Source organism: Petaurus breviceps, unplaced genomic scaffold (genome assembly GCF_028583685.1).
Source record: "Petaurus breviceps papuanus isolate PSGF00001 unplaced genomic scaffold, PetGlider_PUasm1.0 77, whole genome shotgun sequence".
Taxonomy (NCBI): Eukaryota; Metazoa; Chordata; class Mammalia; order Diprotodontia; family Petauridae; genus Petaurus; species Petaurus breviceps.
The window spans coordinates 2008889-2029256 of record NW_027186492.1 but is presented as its reverse complement, the minus strand read 5'-3'; the positions used below and the strand labels follow the sequence as shown (position 1 = coordinate 2029256).

Below are 20368 nucleotides of genomic sequence, written 5' to 3'. Positions count from 1 at the left end.
AAGGAAAAACTTCTCAGTTGGAGCTCTCCCAAAGTGGAATGGATCGCCTCAGGATATAGTCAGTTCCTCCTCTTTGGAGGTCTTCAGGCAAAGACTAGATGACTCCTTGTTGGGTATATTGTACAGAGGATTCCTCTTCAGGTACAAGTTGGCTACTTAGATTCTTTCCAACTGACACTCTGTGACAAGTCTGGTTCTGTCATGGGGAGGCTGCTTAGAGCACTGTTGAGCTAGCCCAGGCCTTCTGTCCAGAGTATCTAAAGTTTCCCTCTTCTTGCACATTTGGTTACACTATTAGGAAAGAGAGTAGGAAAACCAGAGAGCAAGGTGAGACCTATAGAGGTCTCAGGAGGAGCACAGCTGTTAAAAAAAAAAAAGCTGTATACAATCCAGCGGCTTTCTCTCTTTATGTATTCTTTATCTTCTGTAGGTTTCTCGTTAGAGGGTTTAAGGCTTTACATTCATTAAAGGGCTTGGGCAAAGATAGTCTATGATAGTGACAATTACATTCCTGACAACATCTTCTGAGCCTTTTCCTATTCTTTTGGGTGTGCCTGTGCCAGAAACTGAGGAATCTTTGCAGTGAGAGTTTGAGGGACCCTACAAGAACAAAGTGAAAACCACTTCTTCTCTAGTAACCAGAGGGTGTGATGCAGGTCATAAACAGACTGAGCGAGCAGTTCTGTGGGCTATAGGAAGTGGTTATATGGCCCTATGGCATTCCTACCAATGTGCCCTGGCCATAGTGACATTATTGCTGGCTGAATCTTCCATTGTTCTCTTATGAAGACTATTAAAGCTTTTATTTGTATCCTTAGCATTTAGCATTGTGCCTGGCATACAGCAGGCACTTGATAAATAGTTCTAGATTTGACAATGTTATTTATAGCAATTTGGATCCTTTGTAGAGGAGGTGGGAGTGGGGTGGTAGGGTGAGGGTACTGAAGTTTTTTTATTTTTATGAATTATCTTGACCTTTGAAAGGCAAATTTAAGAAATTATGTTGGATTCAGGTTTTTTTAAGTCTCAATGGGATGATCTAGAAATGATACAAAGTCTTCAAAAGTATTCTTCCTACTTTGCCATATGACTTTTTTTATTCCATTTTGTGACATTTCTTATCGGAATGTTTTTCCTTACACTAAGCCCTTACACTACACTAAGCCTTACTTACACTAGGTGGATAGATTTTACCCACCATTTAATAGCTCAACCTTCTGCAGATATACAATAAGTCTAATTCTTCCACCTATCCCTTCAAATATTTGAAGACAGCTGCCTTCCTTTCTTCCTTCCTCACTTTATTTTCTTCCCTTTCTCCCCTTCCCCTTTGAGAACAAAGGATGAACTGTTTCCCCTTCCTTTCTTCCCTTTTCCTGTTTCCTTCTTCTCCCTAGTTCTTTCTTCCCCTCCTTCCTTCCTTCCTCCCTTCTTTCCCAATTTCTTAAATTCCAATTAAGCTCACCATACCTCAGTGCTAAGTGAGGAAAACCAAAACCAACCAACCAACTAAAAAATAACCCAACACTAGACTTCAAGTCTGAGGATCTGAGTTCAAATCCAAATTCTGCCACTGACTACCTGTGTGACTAAGGGCAAATGTTTTAACCCTTTAGGGCCCTAGTTTCTGCTTGAGTAAAACGAGGGGTTGATGCAGAATGATCTCACAGGTTCCTTCCAGCTCTGGATCACGCCACGAGTGCTGCCTCCTAACTGCGGCCTGGTTACGAGACCAGGGTCAGGCCAGGAGGCGCCCCACGGGGCAGGACTGGGCTCGGGTGAAGTGCTGATACCTCCAAAGGGCACGAAGCAAACAAAAAAGGGCCATTATAGAGTAACTTTCTCGTGAACAGCTCCGCCAGGATTTGGACCTGGGCTCCAAGTCCGAGACGTCATAATCAGTAAAGTGGAAATTTCGGCCGAAGGGCACTGCAGCTCATCGCCCCCCGCCCTCGCCACTGGGCTCCCTATCCACTAGAGAGCAAGTCGATTTCCCACTTCTTGGGGAGCGCAGGGAGCTTCTACTCTCGCGAGAGTTAAACCCTCGTGGCTTGGGAGAGTAGCCGGGAAAGTGGCTTATGGTTGCCAGGGGAACAGCATTCTCGAATTCTCAGGGGGTACCATGAGTCCCGGGAGAAGGGGGACGAGTCCGTAGAAGACTTTCCGTGGAGCGAGTTTGTGTCATAGCGCACGAAATAGGGCAGGATCTGTCTCTGCTTCTGCCCCGATTACGTTACGTGCACAATTGTCGGGGACTGAATCTTGTTTCAGTGAATTCAAAGGTGGGTAAAAGACTCGGACGCGATTGGTGAGGGGGCGGGACCGACCGTTTAGAGACTGAGCAATGAAAGGCCATACCTAGAGCAATGTTTGGGCTGATTTCACACCGGCAGGAACTCGGGCTAACTCTGTGAAAAGGGTAGGGGGTATCCCAGGGGCACCAGTGGGGAAGGTCTGTGGAGACGAAGGGGTGGGCTAGTTTACAGGTATTTGTGTAGACGGGAGGAGGTCCAATGAGAGGGCTGTGTGAAGGTAGGGCAAGTCGTGACCATGTCAAGTCCAATGAGAAGATGGGGCGGGACCATGTCTAGGTTGTCTGCCAGGCTAGGAGGCGGGGAAATGCCAGAGGCCCAATGAGAGGGCAGAAGTGAGCCGTTAGGCGCGCCAATGAAAGGACTAGGGCAGTAATATGGGACGTGGGGGGTGTGTTTCTGAGCGGTGTCGGGGCGGGGCAAGTAAAGGGGAGGGGTTATATTAGGAATCCAATGAGAAGAAGGGTGAGGGCTGCTAGGTGGCGCAGGTTATAGAGAGAGCCTGAAGATTCCCCCTCTTGGGTTCAAATGTGGCCTCGGATACTTACTAACTGTGTGACCCTGAACAAGTCACTTAACCCTGTTTGCCTCAGTTTCATCATCTGTAAAATGAGCTGGAGAAGGAAATGGCAAAACACTAGTATCTTTGCCAAGAAAATGTCAGGAAGAGCGGACATGACTGAAAAAGACAAAACAATGAAAATAAATCAGGGAGGATTGATTTTCTGAGTCCCTACTCTATTACCTTTTTATATTCCCTGATGCTAATTTGTTTTGGGAATGGTCCTGTAGTTTAAATAATTTTGTCACAAAACCATTTTTAGATTAAATTATATATTTTTCAACTAGCAAGCATTAAAAAAAAAATTCCTCCCATCTCCCTTATCAGAAAGAAAAGAAAAATCTCATTACAATCACAGTCAAGCAAAACAAATCCCCACATTGGTCCTGTGGGCCGGAAATGCATGATCCCATCACTTCTTTGTCAGGTGTAGAGCATTACTTGCCAGTGGTCCTCTGGAATCATGGTTGACTATTGTGTTAATTAGAATAAGAGACTTTTTAATAAGCATTTTTATTTGGTCAGTAGAAGTGCAATTTATCTGCAGTTTCTCCCCCCCTCCACTTTAAAATACACTTAAGTGTCTTCATTTGCTCTAAACCAGAAACAGTTGTAAAGGTAGACTGATCCAATTGTATTCTAAACCATGATATTTGAAAGAGTGGTTCTTTCTGGCAAAGACATAAATTAAAATAGGGAATACAATGAAGCGAGCAATAGCTTATATCTTTTGCTGTCAGAGCGCTAGTGTAGAAAACATTTTGCTGATTTACTTGAATTTTTAGACTGAAAACTTAACATTTGAAATTTCATCGAATATAATAGTGGGAAAATATAAATGAAATAGTTTTCATTACTAGCCTGGTAAAAACAAAGCATATAAGAGTGATTTGGGTTAGTGAGGAGCTCATTACATATACCTTGAATTACCATGTAGCCTCACATATACTGGTTTTGTCTCACTGGGCAAGCCAGTTAACATCTTAGTGTCCCAGGCAATTTGCTAAATCTATAAATTGCTGAGCAGGTGCTAATTTGCACTTTCCTTACTGAATATCATAATCCAATGAAATCACAGGTTCAGCTTAAAAAAAATCTACAATTTATGGTAGCTCAGAGCTTAGCGATTTGACAAAATAACTGATGTCAGTATTTCAATAATGAGTACCACATTTTAAAAGGAACAAACACATCTGGAGGTGGGTGATTAGTATCAGGAAGTTGTTGAAACTAGGTCTAGCTCCCCTCTGTGTACTCTGCGCTCCAGTGATACTGGCCTCTTTGTGGTTCCTTGAACAAGACCCTGAATTTCTGTAGTCTGAGGATTTTTCACTGTGTCCCCAGTGTCTGGAATTCTTTGCCTTCTCATCTGTACTTCCTGACTCCCTTGATTTTTTTCAGGTGCAAGCTAAAATCCTACTTTCTGCAAAAAGACTTTCCCTATCCCAATTAATGCTAATGACTTCCCTCTGATTATTTCCAATTTACCTTGTTTATATCTTATTTGAACCTAGTTCTTACATGTTGTCTCCTCCATTGGACTGTGAGCTCCTTAAGAGCAGGGACTTCTTGCTTCTCCCCCCCTGCCCCCTTCTTTGTATCCCTAGTGTTTAGCATTTGATACATAGTAGATACTTAATAAATGCTTATTGAATGGTAAAAGAAACAGAATATATTTACACTGTAGAAGATGAGACAGTGGAGACATAATAGCTATCTTCAAATATTTGAAGGGATGTCATGTGGAAGAAGAATTAGTCTTATTGTTACCTAAATATATCTGTCACGGTGCAGAAATTGTAGAGATAAAAACCTAAGTTTTATTATGTTTAAGCCTAGGTTTAGATATCAGACAAACAAACCAACCCCAAAGAACGATTAAGATTCAACTTCTTATAGACAAAATTATGTTAGGGTGACAAAGAAATAATTCTTTTACATACTACAATCTTGTACATTCCTCTTAGACCATAAAAGTTAAAAAAAAATAGATTTGTGACATTGAAGGAAGCATTTAGATTATAAAAGTTGAACAAATTTAGTTAAGCAAAGTTCTAATCTCATACATCCCCTTAGGAAGAAAACCTAGTTGAAAAGACTATAGGTAAACTGAGGCAGGTTACAGACAAAAGTACATTTAGAGAATTCACAATTGGCTGATTGAGGGGGAAGATTTCCATGTCACCAAGATAACCAAGAGAACTGCTGTCAGGGAAATCTTTCCTTATTCAGTTAGCTGGGGGGTGGGGGAGAGGGTGTGTGTGCTAAGAAATAGTTAAATCATTCAGGGAGCTTAAACTCCACTTTGGCTTTTATGGAGGAATGTCAGAAAATTCTCTCTTAACATTATTATTCTAGGACTCAGGTTTTGGTCCAGTCAGGTTAATATTAACCGAGGACAGGCTTTTGGTTAAACAAAGGTTTCAGGAGGAATGATTCAGTGCCCTGAATAATAAAAATTAATACAAGAAAATAAAAAAATTCCCATAACAAGACTAAAGTCATAGAACAGTTGCTGATCTTCAAGGAGGCAGAGCCTCCTTGCTTCCAGTTTGCTACCCAATAAATCATAGATTTGAACCCCACCCGAAAAAATTAGAAGAAAAAATGACTGTTAACCATTTAGAATCTACTATCAAAAGACATTTAAAAATTAAGAAAACTCAAAGTAAACTTCCCAAGCTTTTTCTCCTGGTCCTTCATTATTGTTTTATAAAGAAGGATTTTTAAAATGTCAGTGACTTTATTTATAGAAATGTTACAGAAGCTATGTGTCCTGAATAATACTAGCTAAGTAAATCAGGAGGTATGTTTAATAGCTCTAACTCTATGTATGCAATCAGTTGTCAAGTCTTGTTGATTCTACAGCCCCAGTAGTTCCTATATTGGTGCATTTCTCTCTTCTTATAATACAGTCACATTAATTCAGTGCCTTATCATCTTGTATTTAAACTATTGGAACAGTCTCCTAAGTAGTCTTCTTACACTCCTCTCCCATCTGTAATTCATCCTCTGCACTACACCTGGTATCAGACTTAAATATAAATGGTCTACATATTAACTTGTTAACACAAATTGACATTATTTATGTTGAAATTGTATTTTTATTTGTTTTATTAAACTTTTTCCAATTACATTTTAAATCTTGTTCAGGCCATATTGGGGAGTTTTGCTTGAGTTTGCTACCCCTGCTCTTTACTGTTCTTTAATTGATACTCCTAAAGCACAGGTCTTTACCATGACACATCCCTGATCAAAAAACCTTATTGGCTACCCATTGTATCCAGAACAAAATGTAAACCTCTCTTTCTTGCTTTTAAACCCCTCCGAAATTGTAAGATTAATGGAATGTAAGATCTTCCCCACCCATTAATAGGCCTCACATGGAGCCCTGATTCAGAGCCAATTGGGATCCCTGTACCTTTCTGATTAAGTGCTGATTTCCAAGCTTCTAGGTACAAAGTTAATGAAGTGCTGAGAGTTTGATTGGAAACTATATATTGTATTGCTTGTAGGAAGGCTTTTACACCTTTTGTTAATTTGCAATTAGGCACTGAGTCAGGAGGGTTGTGATGCCTTCTGTTTCTAAGAAGCATATATATATATATATATGTATATATTTGTATACACACTTTGAAGTTAGCATTTTGCTTTGGGGCTCACTTATTGGAAGAGTGTTCTTGTGATTTGTCCAGATGAGACTCTGGGTAGCCCTTAAGGAGCCCTCCTCCCCTTTGAAAAACCCAGATGTTGGTGCTTGTCTCTCTGATAACTATGTATTGTATTACCTTGGTCAGACAGTTGGATCTATCTGTTGTTCTGCACTAATTTCTCAGACAGTTAGAAGCCCTGTATGTTGATTTTTATTTCTCTGCTTGTATTTTCTGTTTGAATTTTCTATGAAGTTCAGGGTGCTGACTTTTCCTCTGAACTAGTGCATGTAATTAAAAAAAGATGGTTGACCCCTTAAACAGTTATCTTTCCTAGTAAAGTGATCCAAGAACCTGTGCTAGCAGCCATCCTGGGTATGCCGATGTGGCTGCTGCTACCAGTATCCTAATAGCAATGTCCCAAATAAATATTTTGATTTTGTCTTGGAGGAGGAGAGTTGAGTATACTTTGTGAACAAACCCTGGGAATAGGTATGCATGTTCATAGCAGCTGCCATGGGTGTTGCATTGGCATTACAACAGTCTAGCTCCAGCTCTTCTTTCCAGACGTGTTATGTATTAATCCTTATCATGCCACCTACTTTCCAGCCTACTGGTTTGTTTGCTCTGCTCTGCCTTTACAGTATTCTGTCTTGTGCTCCCATAACTTTCACAATGTTCTTCTGCTTCATCCCTGCCTCTTGGAATTCTTAGCTCCCTTCAAGGTTCAGCTTAACTGCTACCTCCCTCAAGAAGCCTTTCTAGATTTTTTTGTTAGTATCCCTCCTATACCTCACCGATTTTGTGTTCACTTTGCACATATCTTGAGTTTACTTATCTCTGTCCATTTTGTATCCTTCAGTAAAATGAAAACTCCTCGAAGGTAGGGGCTTAGCACAATGCCTGGAGTATTGTAATAGTTAACAAATACTTGTTGAACTGAGTGGAATCTATGAATGGAATCTTGGCCTTAAGGGAAAGTAGAAATTTAATCTCACTTGCAACTGGATGGTGTAAAAATCACTTAGAAAGATGAGGAATGATTTCTCTAAAGATTAAGTAAAAAAAAATTGAAGAAAACAAAAGAACTGATTGAACAGTTTCCTTTGACAGCAAGTCTCAGCCACATTCATCTATAGTGGGAATGAAATTAAATGGTTAATTTTGTTTTTGCTACATGCAGAGTACCTAAGTAGGCAGGAGGGCTTAGCCACATGACCATTCAAATTTGACTGTTTGCGGCAAAAAGACTTGTCTTACAGACCAACCACTGTTAATTACACTGGGGGGCAATGTTTCCTGTTAATTTGTATCTGAGTTAGGTGATTTTGTTTTATATATTTGCTGGAATAAACAATTTTTATAGTACACTCAGTAATGCCCCCAGACATCTTCCTGCTGATTACATAATATTTTCCATCTCTTGCCTCCAGCCTGCTATAACCCCCCCCCCCCCAACAAAATAAATTTCACTTCATTCAAGGGAAGTGAATCTCACTGTGCATTCCTTTCTTTTTGGGTTATAGAAATACTCATTTGGGGATTTATCTCTCTATTTAGTGGGGTTTTTTTTTTGGGGGGGGAAGGAATAGTAATTTTTTCACATAGATTTATTTAACAGCTTATGTTGGGAGACATTCTTTCTGTTTTCAGGAACATGCACAATGGAAGCCTAGGTCATTTTCTGAAGAATTTTTAAGTTTAAGGAAAGTGACTGCTGGATACTCTTTGACTTTGACTTGTCATTGGTGCTTAGAATAAGCTTTTTACTTTATTGACATGTATTATATGTGTTCACAAAATGCTTCTGTCTCATTGCTCCTTTTTAAAGGGACAATATCTGCTTTGACAGAATGTTTAGGGCAGTTACAAGATATGTGGCCTTTTTGTAAATTTTGACATTTTTCATACTGTGTGTGACATCCAGGGTGATCCATCATGCAGTAATAGCAATGTCAAGGCCTATCCGTAAGCCCAGGCCTTTCTAAAGAACCACAGTGATGTTGGGATAAATGACCTTTTCATTTATTGAGATAGACAGGGTCAACACATCTGGGTCAAATAAAGCAATAGCCTAGGGACACTCAATGGCTCAAAGACAAATATGTTATACCTGCCTCTGTTCTTTTTGCTTTCCTACTTCCAATGCTTTTGTGTGGATTTTTTCTTTGCTTTTGACAAAAAGAAAGAGGGGAGTGTTTTGCATGAAATTGCAGAAAATTATATTATTATGCCTAAAGGGGAACAATCACTTGGTTCCATTCCATTGTGTTTCTCCAAAGAAAGAAATTCTTTTAATGAATGCTGAATGCAAATTAAGGTGATAGGTTCCAGGGAGAGTGAATTTGGAATTTATGCACTCATCCTTGGTGAGATTAGAGAACACATCAAGTATTAAGAGAAAGAAATCTAGAACCTTCCCATTTGCTTCTTTGTCTTTCAATGCATGTCATTTGTTATTTGTGCCACTTCCCAGATCAGCTATGCAGTTAAAAATTTTGCAGTGGCAGCACCAGTCCATAGAATGAATTGTTTAGATGTGGAAAAAAAGTCTATGGTCTGACTCCATCAGACATATATTTTTTATAGCTTAAGATTTTGAGTTTGTAATATTTTTTTTTTTGCTTTTTGGAGGGCAATTGGGGTTAAGGGACTTGCCCAAAGTCACAGGGCTGGTAATTGTGTCAAGTATCTGAGGCCAGATTTGAACTCGGGTCCTCCTGACTCCAGGGACGGTGCTCTATTCACTTCACCACGTAGCCACCCTGAGTTTGTAATATTTTGTAGGTATCAATTATTTAAACCCATGATGACATAACATGATTTTTATTTTTTGGTCTTGTAGGATTTCAATGGATATTATAAGAGGAAACTTGGATGGAATTTCACGACCTGCATCAAATTCAAGAATTCATCCAGAGAGCAAAAGTTCAAGTGCTTCTCTGGAAGTCCTGACACCAGAACCAGTGTCTATTAAGGTAATTTTCTTATTGAAAGTAATTTCAACCTCCCCTCTTTAAGCAATTGTGAACAGCTAAGGTGATTGTGAAGAAGCTATTTGAACTTCTCTGAATCCCATGTGCACATTCATCTGAATCAGTTTTTGGATGTTCTAGCATCATTGGTACTAAATAGTGACCTCATTTTCTTCTTTTGGACATTTCTGTTTTTATACTTTACTTTTCCCTGATATACTTTGGTATAAATTTCATTTTAAGAAAAAAAGAATGACATTCAGACTTATTACTTAACAGACTTCTATTGACTCATGGTATATAAAAGGTATAGTATCTAATAACTGCAGATAATTTCGGTAATGGGAATCAAGCTAGAGTACTTGATAGGTCCATTGGCTCCTGTGTTTTGTGATCTCTTTTAGTTTGATTAAAATAATCAAGTAATTAATCATTTGAGACTTTTGTTTTCTCATCTGTTACAAGTAAAGATCTGTATTTGCTCCTATTAAGATTAGAAAATAATTGATAAAATGATTCCATACACAGATTCATTCATCCATTTGAGAAACATTTATCATAATCTACTATGTCTAAACCATTTTGGGAGGGTATGAAAGATAACAACAATAAAATTTGATAATGTTTGTGTAATGCTTACTGTGTGTCAGGCCCTGTGCTACAATTATTGTCTCATTTGGTCCTTGCAAAAACTCTGGGAGGTAGGCGCCCTTATTACCTCCATTTTACAGATGAGGAAACTGAGACAGAGTTCAAATACTTGTCCAGGGTCACATAGCTAGTAAGTATTGGAGGCAGGATTTGAATTCAGGTCCTCATGACCCCAGGCTCAGCACTCTTATCTACTGAGCCACGAAGGAGACATAAGGATGAGTAAGACATGACTCCTGCCCACAAAGAGCTTCAATTTTAATAGAAGAGATATGACATTTACTTCAATAAACATAATAAAAGTTAAATTCATAAGAATGGTATAGAACCAAGTGATAGAAAGAAGGAAAAGAGCATTTTCTGGCTCCAGGTGTTGGGAGGGCCTCAGGTGACATCTGAGCTGGGTGAAAAGCAGGAGGGCAGCTTGGGAACAATAAGGGGGGCATCAGGGCAGAGCAGTGGAAGATGGCAATCACGGAAATGCCTGGTGATAGCCTTTTTTGGCTGGCTCTGTGGAGAATGTGAGTCCTGTGAGATTCAGTGAAACATTTTTAAATTGCCTACTATTTGCAGGGCACTCTGCAGATGCTAAGACAAGTCTGTCCCTGCCCTCAATGAGTTTGACATGCTGATGGGGCATCCAGTTTGAAATATCCAGTAGACAGTTTGAGATGTTCAGCTGTGGCTCAGGGGAGAGACACTAGGGCAAGTTTTATAGATTTTGGAGCCCATAGGGATGATAATTAAAACATGAGAGCTAGTGAGGTCACCAAAGAGGAGAGTGTAGAGAGAGAACAGAAAAAGGCACAGAACAGTGTAGTACAGACAGTTAGGGGGCATGATATGGAAGATGGCCTATCAAGGGAAATTGAGAAAGAACAGTCAGATCGATAGGACAGCCAACGGACAGCAATGTCACAGAGATTAAGAGAGTATGTAAGAAGAGAGAGTGTTCAGCAATGTCAGAAGCTATAGAGAGTTTGAGAAGGACGAGGGCTGAGAAAAGAGAGGCCAGCAGCTTTGGCACTGAAGAAAGAGCCTTAATAACTTCAGACATAGTAGCAACTTTTGGGAGAGTCATTGGTAACTATTTTTGAGTGGTCTAAATGATCTAAACAATTGCATGTTTTTGTGCCCTTCTGTGCACGGCTGGCCTATTTAACTGTCTGGTTTCCTTAAAGCTTGCTATAGATGTAGTGTTCCTGATTATATTAACCTTTTATGGAAACAACCCTCTCTCTGTGGTGGGCAGAGATCAGATCTGAGGGAGGCAAAAGCATTATTCTTTTATTTAAGATAATAAACATTTAGCAAGCACATACTGTGGGTGAAGCGCTGTGCTGATGATGGAGACACAAAAATAAATGAAAAACCGTGCCTGTCCTCAACAAGCTTACATTCTCCTGGGGATATAAAATGTAAATAAATGAGTAAATACAAGATAATTTGAGGAGGGAGAGAGTACTAATAACCAAGAGGATAAGGAAAGATTTTATCTGGAAAGTAGTACCTTAGGTAGTATTTGAAACTAGGCCTTAAAGAAAGCTAAGGATTGTGTGAGGAAGAGGTGAGGAGGGAGAGCATTCCAGGATTGAGAGTGAGCCTGGGCAAAGCCATGGAGGTAGTATATGGGATGCAGAAGTCAGAGAATATCTGGTAGGTGAGTTTCTCTGGAAAATAGACTCTGTGAAGGGGAATAATACCTAGAAATGTATAGCAGAGTCAGATTGTGAAGGGCTTTAAGGCAACAAACATTGATTTTTAAAATGCCAGAGGATTATAGGATCTAAAACACATAGGATTATAAAAGAAAGCAACTATATTCAAATAGGTATACAGTTAAAAATGTTCATGGATCCCTCATCTAGAGCTAGAAGGGATCTAAGGTATCAATTGTCAATCTTTTTTTTTTTTTTAATAAAAGGGCACTTTGAGGCACACAGAGTGGTTAAGTGACTTTCTAGGGAATTGTTAACTTTTCATTAGAAAAAGGCCATCATAGATTTTTACACATTTATATACATAGATTTTTTTTCCTTCTGTTTTGCTATAAGGTTAGAGAGAATTAGAAAAGAAAGAAGAAAAGAGATAAAGAACCCTGAGTGGATAAGGAATGTTAGAAAAACAAGACAAGATGTTCCTTCTTACTAGGTCAGAAGCAGATAAAGGTCTCCCTAGTTAGAGAGAAATCAGTCTAGATGGAAGAAGCAGTTGGACGGGATTTTTGATACAAGTCTCAAAACATACCTCAAAATCCAAACTAAAGAGTTTGTATTTTATTCGAGAGGTAATAGGGAGCCACTGAAGATGTTTGCACTGGGTAGTAACATAGTCAGACTTGTGCTTTAGGAAGATGATTTTGGCATCTATGTAGAGAGCTAGTATTGGAGAAGAAAGAGACTGTATGTAGACAGGGAGATCAGTTAGCAGACTGATCAATTGTGAGAATTTAAGAGTTGTATCTGTATTCTTGGCCAATCAAAAAACCTTTTAGCAGAGGCACAGATAACACAAAGTACTTGTAGGCATAGCTAATATTTTACTTTGAAAAGAGATTTTATTTTTTTTGTTCTATTTTCATGATTTCTGAGTTCATTGGGGAAAATTTAAGCTACATTTGTTCAAGTAATTTCAACAAACATTAAGTACTTAGTATATGCACACTGTTAGTGTTGCAAAGATTAAGAATGATGCAGTCTTATCTTTAAAGGAGCTTAAGGTCCATTGTGGGAACCTAGCATGTATAATACAAGGTAGACTGTGGTGCAAAGGGGTATTGAGACAAAGGGCTCTTTAGAAGGTGGGAGGAAGAGAAAATGTTTTCTTATCTCAATAATATGGGAAGGAAGCAGTAGAGGAGAGGGAGAAGGATGAAGACTGGGTAACATGGAAAAGGAGGAAGGTGATGTCAATTAAATAAAATGTTTGTGAGTTGAATGATTTTCAGAACTCATACAAATCTGTTAATTTCTAACCCAAATGCTTTCTATTTGATTCCTCATGCTCAGTGGAAATATTCAATGTATACTGATAGCTATACTGTTTCATTATAAATATCTTATAACCATTAAGTCCACAGTGAATAGCCTTTTCTTCTGGATGAATGATCACAGTTATTTATTTGGAACTTAAGTCTTTTATTATCCCCAACCAGTTAACTATTTTTGTTATTTTTTTATGCTTCAAAATCTTTACATCTTGCCTAAGTTTTGAAGCAGAAAATTAAATATATTAGACTAATAAAAGTCTAACCAGTTTTGAATGTAGAAAGAAGACTGGTACATAGTTTTGATATGCAGGCTCTATATTTGTGACATATATCCTTGAGTTATGATGTTTTTATAAGGAGAATTTTAAAATATCTAATATTGTGTTATTGACATATTATATGTACAGTACTTCAGTAGTATGAAAAACCTAAAATATTGTCATTGTTAAATCACAAATTTGGCCTCCTACATAAAAGGTTAAGGTTCGTGAAAGTTAGTGATTCCTTGTTATACAGATTCAAGGAAAACCCATCCAAGTTTGTGCTCTATTAATTCTGAAATAGGCGTATATGTTGTATATGGTCTGCTAAGCTTTTCTGTCTTTGGTGTGTTCATAGCTGGGCCTGGGTTCTGCTCCGCTGCATTTGGCAGGGGCAGTGGTATTTCTGTGTTCCCATGCAAATATATATGTATGTACACCTACATGTATGTGTGTATATATATATATATATATATATGTATAAATACCCAGAATGTTTGTATTTGTACCTTGATTTTTCAGGTTGCTGCTTTTACTAGCGTCCAAGTGTTTATTTAAAAAAAAATTTATATTACAGTGACTGAATCCGAAATTTATTTTTAGGTTGATACTTCAATCAATTTGAACAGTAGTAGCCAGCCGAGCAATAGAGAAAATTACAATTTCAGGGAAAGTAGCAGCATTAATGGTAAGAAGAAACATGATACTCAGAAAGTAAAAACCCCTCAGTATTATTCCAATGAGGTTGACCACAATTTATGGGAACAGATCAAGGCTTCTTGCACTGAGGATTCAGGTATGCTAGTAGGCTAATAATGAACACAAAGTGTTCCAAAACAGAGGACATTTAGTGGGATTATCACCTGGAATATTGGAAGTCTCTGAGGATGGTGACTAGGGATAGATTAAAGGAGTCCATGAACCAAGCCATTGGGAAAGTTGACAGAATGACTTGGAAGATGATAGATGAAAATGGTGAGGACAGGGATAAATAGATTACATGTGTTTTAAAAGGGGAATGGTTATTGAGGGATGAAGGTAGAAAAACTGTATGGAAGTAGCATGGAGGAGGGAAGAAAATATGCCAGCTTTCTCTTCCTGGCTCTGTGTGTGAACATGGGGTTAGAGGAGAGTGGCCTCCAGTGTACAAGATTGAGGTATGTGATATGAGAATACATAGGAAAGCCAGGTTTTAATTAAGCCTTGGAGGTAGGATAAGGTTAGTTGAAATATTAGGGGATGTAAAGGCATTTGAGAATAGGATGGATTTTTAAAAGACCACAGTGAATGAGCTGGGACACTGAAGAACTATGGTTGAATGGGCCTGGGAAAGAAGAAGGCTGATCAAAATAGAGATGAGGGTTCAAAAGGAGATAGTATGGACATATAGCTTGCATTGAAAGTAGTAAGGCTTTATGATTGTGGCTGGGAACTAGGTATGTTGGCAATATGAGAGGCCGATTGATTCATCAGGCGGAACTTACATCATAGAGGAAGTTGAAGAGTTAACCAGCCTCCAAGTTGTAACTGGAATGAATATGATGCTTCAGAGCGTGTCTGCACAAAATCTCAACTGCAGGCAAGCTTCTGACTCTTGCTGGTGGCTTTGGAACTTCTGAATGGGAAGGGTAACTGATACAGAGAATGTGTGGAGAGGCGTGGGCACAAATTGGACAGGGTGAGAAACATGAGAGGGAAAGTTCCAAAAGCTTCAAGGAATTCAGGGATTTTGATCTTTATGACTTGAGGAAATGTCTATGCTGATATGATCATGTGTATACATTAAAGTATGAAGAAAGTATAAGTATTAGAAAAATGTCAGTTATTAAAATACTGTTACTTATTAATTCACCAGAAAGTATTGTATAAATCTTTACACATATTTATGCGGTATCTTTGGTTTTTAATATGTCCTAATCTATTTAAAATTTAGTAGATTGAGAGTTCCCCAGGGCTCTAGAGGTTATGTGCTTTATGCAGGTTCACATAGTAAATATTAGAGATAATATTTGAACTCCCGTCATCATGACTGTACCCATGATAAATAATTATCTCTAATCCAGTAAGTTATCCATAATGACAAAGTGCCTCTCTTCACAGACTTCTGTATGATTGAAATTATGTGATAAATATAACTTATGAGTACAATTTGTTAATTATGCTCATAATAACAATGCAATAACATAGTGCTTTAAGCTTTATAAAGCATTGTTTTTACTGTAATCCTCTATAGTAGAGATATGTTTACTTTATAGATGAGTAGCCTGAGGCTGAAATAGTTAAAATGATTTAGCCTACGCAGATGGTAAATGTTGGAGCCAGGACACAAACCCAACACTTTCTACTTCTTATATATGAATTTTTATTTAGTTATACTTAATTTTTGAAAGGCTGAATATTATGTCACTTTTGTTTTTGCTTGATTACAAGAACTTAATTCCTGTCTGAATGCTTCAGAAGATGAATATGAAGTTCAGTATTTCACTCTCTTTGATATGCCTCAGGATGTCCTAAGTCAAGTGAAAGAAGGTATTATGGTTTAGGTTCATTGTGGGCCTCAGTATAACAAAAAAAATTTCAGTTGTGTTGATCTTGCTATAGTAGCTGTATAAACTGTGTAAGATACTTTTAAATACCTGATCTTTATACCACCCAAGTAGACACAAGCTGAGAATGTTAGGAATGGCAGAGGGGAATTAGAGTTATTCCACTGGCTGCATTAAATGTTGCAGTAACCATTCATTAATAGGACTGATATTCTTGGAGACTCCTCCCCTTTAAAAACAAAGTGGCCCCATTAGGGGCAATGTGATTGATCATTTGGACTTCTCAGAAGTTGTGAATTTGTTCTTTCACTTAACAAAAAACCCCTGCTTGCTTTCTTTGGGAAGGCTAAAAAAACCCAAAGTGGTTCAATATTTGATTATTTTCTTGTAAGGTTATTACTTTTAGTCATATTTAATTTAAACTTTGAATGATTTCAAAGGCCCTAAGTGGTCCCAATTTCCTAGAATTTAATGTTAAAAATGAAAACTCAAAGAAATTCCTGGGTAACTAAATGAAACATTCCCTAAAAGTTTTTTTTAAGGTTTCTTTGTTCACATATAGAACTTTATTCATTGTAATGATAGTTGATACCTGTGTAATGCTTTGTGGTTTGCAAAACATTTTACATCCTTTATCTTATCCATATCTCATTCTCGCAACTACTGTAAGGCAAGTCCTACAAGTAATATTTTATTCCATCTTACACATGAGGTAATTGGAGCTCAGAAATAATGTTACCATTGATCTCTTGCTGATGGTGATGTTGCTTATAATAAGCACCAGAGGCAGGACTCCAACTTGTGTCTCTTGACTCCCAAGTTTAGTAGTTACTTGTGTCTGTGTCTGATTTCCCCTACCATAGGATAAAATTATTGTGGCCAAGTTCTATTCTTTTACATCTTCCTGTACCCAAGAGTGGCTCTGTGTGTGTGTGTGTGTGTGTGTGTGTGTATGTGTATGTGTATAGAAGATATATTTATAGCTTCCAATATAGTATATTGAAAAGATTCTTGATCTACAAATTAGGAGAAACCTGGGTTTGAATTTATCTTCTGCCATTTATAAACTATGTTATCATGGACAAATCACACAACCTCTCGGAGCCTCAGTTTCCCCATTTAATAAATGGGAATAATAATATCTGACAGGGTTATTGTGAGGCCTGATTGTATGTGAGGTACTTTGTAAACCTTATGATGATGTGTAAATGGTGGCTATGACAATAATCATTATTATTATTGATGTAGCCCTGTAAGGTTTCAGAAGTTCCTTCTAGCAGTTCCTATGAATTAGGTACTGCAAATAATCTTGTTCCCATTTTAGAGAAGAAGAAGCTGAAGCACAGGTTGAATGATGTGCCCAGGGTCACAGAGAGAGTGGTAGAACTAGGACTCTAACCTGTGTCCTCTTTGCTTCAAGTTCAGTCCCCTTCCACTCTATTCCAGGCTAGTTTAATGTTTTACCTACTGTGGAGATCCAGTGAATTAAAGAACAAAGGGATAATGAAAAATCTTGTGATTTTAATACTTTGGCGAGACTACTTGCTATAGTCATTCAAAGGAAGGGAGAGGTCTCTCAAAGCTAATGTGTTCGAAGAATATTTCATGGAGAAGGTGGAGCATAAAGTAGACCTTGAAGGGGACTCTTTAGTTGGGAGATAGTATTTGAATGAATGGAGGACAGTTTGGGTAAGGACAATGAATGGACTAAAAGTCTGAGAGGTGGCAATACCTGTGGTGAGAAGCCCCAGTTTTCTTTTCTATATAAAAAGGGATTTGTTCCAATTCTAAAGGCTAAACAAACTTTTATTTTCCATATCACATAGATGTTTCCAAAATAAAAGAATCGAATCTTCAACTTCAGGAAGCTGTTAAAAAGATGAAGAGACTTGACAGACTGTTGGTGGAGAAACAATTTAAAGAAAAAGAAATTAAAAAGCAAGGCCAAGAAATGAGAACAAAGCTGTGGGAAGAACTTCGGGTAAGAGAGATGACAATTGGTATGACATGGGAAAGGCAAAATTCTCTAGGGAAGGTATGTTTGATGAGAAGTAGGATGTACTTGAAATGGTTTTAAGGATATATTTTATTTTACTCTTTGAGAATGAACAATTGGATGTGTCTTTTTTCAGGTTAATAGTTAATATTTAATTTTATTAATTTAATTTAATTAAGTTAATAATTTATGTCTAACCCTTAATAGCACAATTTGTGTTCTGAAGTACTTCTGATAATAGATGTGCATTTGACCTGTACTGATAAGTATTTTCTTCATAGGTATAGGGCTGGATCTTTTTGCCTGAACTCTAGAGTGAACAAGAGTGAGACTTCTTGGTCTTACATCTGAGCAGCAAGCTCTAGTCTCTGCATGGAGTTTAAAGTTTGTTAGTGAATAGCCAGGTCAAAAAATCATCTTTTGTGATGGCTATTTTATTTGTGATCTGTGGATCAGCTGTGCAAACAATTAAGAAGAGTGACATAAGATAGGTATTTTTTTTTCTGCCTTTTGGAGGGCAATTGGGATTAAGTAACTTGCCCAAGGTTACACAGCTAGTATTTTTGTGTGGGTGTTAAGTGTCTCAGGCTGGAACTGAACTCGGGTCCTCCCGACTCCAGGGTCAGCGCTTTACTCACTGTGCCACCTAGCCACCCATAAGATAGGTATTTATAAGTAATTGTCTTAAGTAGTCTAAATTTAATTTGACTTCAGTTGTCTTTTAAGTAAGTTGGATTTAGATAATTTTGTTATGAAGTTGAGTATAAGGAAATTATAGCTAAATGAAAGGATGGTTAATTTATTGGAGAATTGATAGGATTTGGTTTGATAATGTGCTCAAAGAGAAAAAGAAATATTTTTTTGGGATACCTGATTGCACTTTCCTGAAGTTCCAGTGAAGACTGTAACAAACAAAAAGACCAACCCCAGTTTATGAATCAGCATCTGTTGGCAGAAAATGAAGAGGCAGAGGAATTCTATGAAGAGCTTAGCAATATTCTTCAAACCAAATCTACATATACACTGATATTTATGAAGGAAGTCACAGGGAAGCATAGCAAAAAAAAAAAGTCATAAAATATAATTTAAGAATAAGAAATGAAAGAGATCAAAGGCCCTACTTAGAAGCCCCTTGCTTTTATAGCATAAACATGTTATTCAGGAAGAAAGTTTGAAGCCCCTGGACTGAGTACTGAATAATAACACAGAAATGAAATTAATTTTAGCTTAACAGACAACAAATAACAGTTGATCACTGTCAGCATCTTTTCTGGTGATTGTGGAAGGGGAATTGAATGGACTGAAAAAAATCACAGATTACAAAAAAAAAAAAAGACAATTGAGAAGTTTGTAATTACAGATTCATATACCTATTTTCTCTTCTCTATGAGAATGACCTGAGCACATATTGTTGGTATTCTGGATGAAAATAAGAAAGACAGAATTTCACGAAGTATTTTTTTTTTTTTATCAGACCATAGCTTGGGGCCAAATGTAATGGTAATGGGGATTTGAAGATCTTCCCTGCCTCTTAATAAGCCTAAGGGAATTTGAAGACCTTCCCTGCTTTGAAAATAAACTCTGCCCCCTAATAGACTGAATGTAATCACATAGAGCCTGTAGTGGGAGGAGTTTGCAAAAGGGTGAAGCAGAACCCACAAGAAGTTGTGAGTCAGAGCGGGTGAAGGGGTGGGAGAGAGAGGGCACTCAGGCAAGGAGTTAGTCAAGCTTGTGAGTAAAAACTGGTCAAATATTGGTTTGTGGGAAGGCTAAAAGATGATCTGGCTCCCTGCTACATTGTGATGCATTAACTTCTCTGTTGCTACAATGAATTTGGTTTCCTGGTATTGGGATTTGGTTTTCTGGTGTCTGAATAAATGTTTTGCTTCTTTATTATATATGGAAAGTCTGTTATATTTTGTGATCAAGCACCATGCAGAAATATTTATAGTCATGGTTGATATATTTATTGTGATTGTGGGCATTGTGAATATTGTGTTGGCACTACAGAGACTACCACGAATAGTAAACATGACCTAGATGAACATGTAGCAAAGGATATTTAGGCGGAGTAGTCAGGTGGTAGGAGGAGAACCAGGAGAGAGTAATGTCCCCAAAACCTAGGATAGAGAGTGCTCAACAGCATCAAAACCTGAAGGGAGGTCTCTAGACAACCTTTTCAAGGAGTTTAAACACACACACACACACACACACACACACACCTTAAGATCTACACATGTGTCAAGATCATAAAAGATTTTGATAATGGAGCAAGAAGTTCACTTTAAGATTCATTGATGGATACAATCATAGAGAACACGTAGAGAAATATTGCGTTCAGCTCGGTCCTGAAGGATGTTCTATGAAAGGGGGACGGATGGTAAGGCCCTTCGGCTGCTCTTCTTTTTGTATGACACTGATGACGCT

The 20368-nt window shown here is 38.0% G+C and overlaps 1 protein-coding gene across 1 annotated transcript in view; it reads left to right on the top strand.

The window, feature by feature from the left end:
* The first annotated feature begins 2027 nt into the window (after positions 1-2027).
* Positions 2028-20368, top strand: part of FSIP1 (fibrous sheath interacting protein 1) — a 252900-nt gene continuing 234559 nt past the window's right edge. Inside the window, exons 1-5 of the mRNA XM_069105721.1 lie at positions 2028-2282; positions 9370-9502; positions 14003-14087; positions 15830-15928; positions 17772-17926. Of these exons, the coding sequence (XP_068961822.1) occupies positions 9377-9502; positions 14003-14087; positions 15830-15928; positions 17772-17926 (465 nt within the window). The 5' untranslated portion in view covers positions 2028-2282; positions 9370-9376. The remainder of the gene's footprint in view (positions 2283-9369; positions 9503-14002; positions 14088-15829; positions 15929-17771; positions 17927-20368) is intronic.